This window comes from Phaethon lepturus, unplaced genomic scaffold, assembly GCF_000687285.1.
Source record: "Phaethon lepturus isolate BGI_N335 unplaced genomic scaffold, ASM68728v1 scaffold37582, whole genome shotgun sequence".
Lineage (NCBI taxonomy): Eukaryota > Metazoa > Chordata > Aves > Phaethontiformes > Phaethontidae > Phaethon > Phaethon lepturus.
The window spans coordinates 1-3,876 of record NW_010523660.1 but is presented as its reverse complement, the minus strand read 5'-3'; the positions used below and the strand labels follow the sequence as shown (position 1 = coordinate 3,876).

The following is a 3,876-nucleotide window of genomic DNA, read 5'->3' as shown; positions in this document are numbered from 1 at the left end:
GCCCACCACAAGCAATGCCCGTGCCAGCCGGCCAGTGTCCCGCCGACATCTCGAAGGGCAGGACGTGGGGATCTGCTGAAATCCTTAAAACCACCATGCATGCAGTGGGGCCCGGGCTGGCCTGGTCCCGTCCTGCCCAAAACGGCCAACCCCGTACATCGTCCTGTCCCCATTGGGGGGGCACCTGCTATGGCTGCCCTGACACTCAGCACTTAACGGCACGAAACACAGGTGATGCGTTTCCCTTTCCTGATGGCTTTGATGCCAGGACAGAGCTGGGAAAATTGCAGTGAGGTTTCTGCTCTGTAAAATTCGTATTTGGGTTGGCCAAATGGTTACCAACTCCCAATAAAAAATAAAAAACACCCAAAACCATAAACCAGATAAGGAGCTTAAGTGTTTTTGACTTTTCCCCTCAATGGTGATATTCTGCTCTGAAGTTCTCCATTATGAATATCAAAAAGTATTGCCAAACTTTCTGGAGGAATTTGCTGGAGCCCTCCCCAGAAAAGACAGAAAACATGTGGTCCATGTTTTAAGATGAATGAAACATTTCAGATCACCCAGAACAAGTTTTCTGCCCCTCTCCTCTGCCCCGGGGTTTAACTCAATGTGGGCTCAACCTAACAGCACCCTGAGCTGCTCCTGCAACTGCGATCACCCCCCAAACCGTCCCCTTGGCCCCAGCCTGCCAGCAGGCACGTGGCACAAGACGGCTCTGAGTCCAACACCCTAATTATTCGTTCAGGCTCCTTTTTGGCTCCGTGGTGCATGGCCACTACATAAAAGCAGGCTGAGAGCTGCCCTGAGCAGCAGCGAGTGCTCCCCAAGGTGGGGTGACTGTTGGTGGCCCTGCAGGGTGACTTTTGCACGGCCTGAAGACCTGCATTTTGGAGCTGTCCCTGTCTCCATGGGCTTGGAGGGGCATGTCCTCGGTGCAGCCCCGGGGGGCCGGCAGCCCCTTAGCTGGGGAGAAGCTGGTGGCTCCCTCTGTCCCCAAAGGAGAAGGGTTGGCAGTTCAGAGGGGACTTGGCTCAGCAAGCCGTGGGCCAGCCGGGGGGGGGACGGGCGTTGACCCAGCCGAGCCCTCGTGCAGGCAGCCATCGGAGCAGAGCAGGTGGGCGCAGGCAGGGTGCAGCCTCCCAGCCCCCAGGACAGAGGGTTCCCCACCCCGCTCTGAAAGCAGGCAGCCAAAGCCACTCACCGTGTAGCGCCAGAGCCCCCCGACGTCCTCGCTCTGCTCGAAGCAGGTGGGCTCCAGCCCCTCTTCTAGACAGCACTTGATGGCTGCCAGCCCGCTGACGCCCGCACCCACCACCGCCACGCGCCGCACCATGCCGTCCTGCCTGCGGGGGAACAGGGCCGTGGCAGAATGGAGACTGCCTGGGCGGGCTCGCCCAGGTGGGTCTGCAGCCCCCCAGCAATGCCCCGTGGGAGTGGGGCTGCCCGCTTCCTCCTCCTCAGCACAACTCCCTCAGCTCCTTAAATAACCCGGGGGGTTTCTTGCTGATCCCCGCTCACCTGCTTCCCACGCAGCCCCCAGGTAGGTGTGTCGGAGTTTTGGGGAGGAAGGGCGGGCTGAGGCTTTCCCCGGGACCCAGGGGCTCTCTCGCGGAGAGGAGCGGTGGCTCAGGAGGAGCTCCCCCGAAAGAGCAAAGCCCTTTTATGCAGCACTGCGCGGGAGGCAGGGCCAGCGCCGAGGGGCTGTTTCGATGAGTGACTTGCGCTGTTTGAACTTTAGCAGCCCCGGAGCTGTAACGTGAGGAGGAGCTGTGGGCGCAGAGCTCCTGAATTAGGAAATAAAGCGTTGGATGGAAATTATTGCAAGATAGAGCCCAGGGCACTGAGCAGCAGCAGACACCTCCGGTCCACGGGGCAAGCAGCATCTCTCATATGTGCACACACACCTCTCCAAAACGGCACGGTGACGCCCGTGTTGTCCAGAGTGTCAGAAAGTTGGAGGGGCCGAAGCTGGGGCAAAGCAGGTGGAGGGGGGCTGCCCCCCTGCAGCTGCAGGGCCCTGGCTGGTCCGGCACACATCCGTGCCGATGGGAATGGGGGTCTCTCTTTGTATGGCCACCAAGGAGACTATCTGGAGGGGATTCATCCATAGCAAGTAAAGAAATGGAGAAATAAGGAGGCAATTACTGAAATATGGGCGGAATAAAGGTGGTGAGGAGCCGATGACCATTGAGAAGGTTATGTTTTCTATACTACCTTTTCCCTCGCCTCTGTTGCCCGAGCCAGGCAGTTCCCAGCCACATCATGCAGTGGTCCAGGTTTCTCAAGCACAGGACTTCCCATGAGTAACTTGCTGTCTGAGTTTGCTCTCCCTGCAATCAGTTACCAATGCAGAGCTCCATCTTTTCTTCCAACATTTCCTTACGGCTTCAGTTTCGCTCAATATTAAATGTGGGTTTTTTAATGGCTTTAAGTGACAAGATGGGGCAGCTGATCTCCTTAACCTGGTTGATTTAGGGCCAGAATCAAGGTTTCTGGAGCAAAGGTCTGTAAGTTCATGTGGAGTTTAACTTGTGGTGTTGCCTCAACTCCCCCACTGAAATAAAAGGAGCAAGCGTGTTCAGAGGACGTCTGCAGGGAAGGGCAAAGCACAGGCAAGTGCTGAGAAGTTTGTCTGCAGATCTCAATCCATCTCCGAACTCTTCATCTAAGTCTCATTGTGTGAGTTCATCCATCAAATCCCTGCCTCCAGACACATCCTGGGGGAGAACGGTTCAGCTGGGAGTATGCCTGTTTGAAAGTTGCTGGAGCCGCTAAAGCTAAGCTGGGCTGTTAATCCATGCTAAATTGTCTTGAAATAAAATAGAGCAGAGAATGCCAGAAAAATGATTGAATAACCAAAGTGAAAAAGAATGAAATCACTAATTTTTCCGCTATCTGGCAAATGGGACTTACTACAAGTAAACTGCCAAGCTGGCTTTATGGATTCCCAGCCTAGAGGAGGTGTGGATCCTCTCCTGCAGGAAACAACCTGGAGGAAGACTTCCCTTGCTAATTAAAACATTCATCAGAAAACTACACCCAGGAGCGACGCACAGTGAGAGAACATGCGTGCTCCTGGCCGTGGCATGGGGATAAGAAAGGTCAGCCCAAGGCAGAGGGAAGGAAACCAAAGGTGCAGGAAGAGTCAATCATTTACCCAAGTGACACAGCTGTCAATCACAGAATCACTAAGGTTGGAAAGGACCTTCGAGATCATCAAGTCCAACCATTAATCCAGCGCCACCATGTCCCCTAAACCATGTCCTGAAGCACCACATCCACACGTTTTTTGAACACTTCCAGAGATGGTGACTCCACCACCTCCCTGGGCAGCCTCTTCCAATGCTTGACCACCCTCTCGGTGAAGAAGTTTTTCCTAATATCCAATCTAAACCTCCCCTGGTGCAACTTGAGGCCATTTCCTCTCGTCTTATCACTAGTTAGTTGGGAGAAGAGACCAACACCCACCTCACCACAACCCCCTTTCAGGTAGTTGTAGAGAGCGATGAGGTCTTCCCTCAGCCTCCTCTTCTCCAGACTAAACAACCACAGTGCCCTCAGCCGCTCCTCATCAGACTTGTGCTCCAGACCCCTCACCAGCTTTGTTGCCCTTCTCTGGACACGCTCCAGCACCTCAGCATCCTTCTTGTAGTGAGGGGCCCAAAACAGTATTTGAGGTGTGGCCTCACCAGTGCCGAGTACAGGGGTACAATCACTTCCCTACTCCTGCTGGCCACACTATTTCTGATACAGGCCAGGACGCTGTTTGCCTTCCTGGCCACCTGGCACACTGCTGGCTCATGTTCAGCCGGCTGTCAACCAGCACCTTCAGGTCGTCTTCTGCCGGGCTGCTCTCCAACCACTCCTCCCCAG

The 3,876-nt window shown here is 54.9% G+C and overlaps 1 protein-coding gene across 1 annotated transcript in view; it reads right to left on the bottom strand.

Moving 5' to 3' along the window:
* Nucleotides 1-1,349, bottom strand: part of FMO3 (flavin containing monooxygenase 3) — an 11,572-nt gene extending 10,223 nt beyond the window's left edge. The window contains exon 1 of the mRNA XM_010282167.1: nt 1,205-1,349. Within this exon, the coding sequence (XP_010280469.1) occupies nt 1,205-1,336 (132 nt within the window). The 5' untranslated portion in view covers nt 1,337-1,349. The remainder of the gene's footprint in view (nt 1-1,204) is intronic.
* Between the last annotated feature and the right edge of the window lie 2,527 nt (nt 1,350-3,876).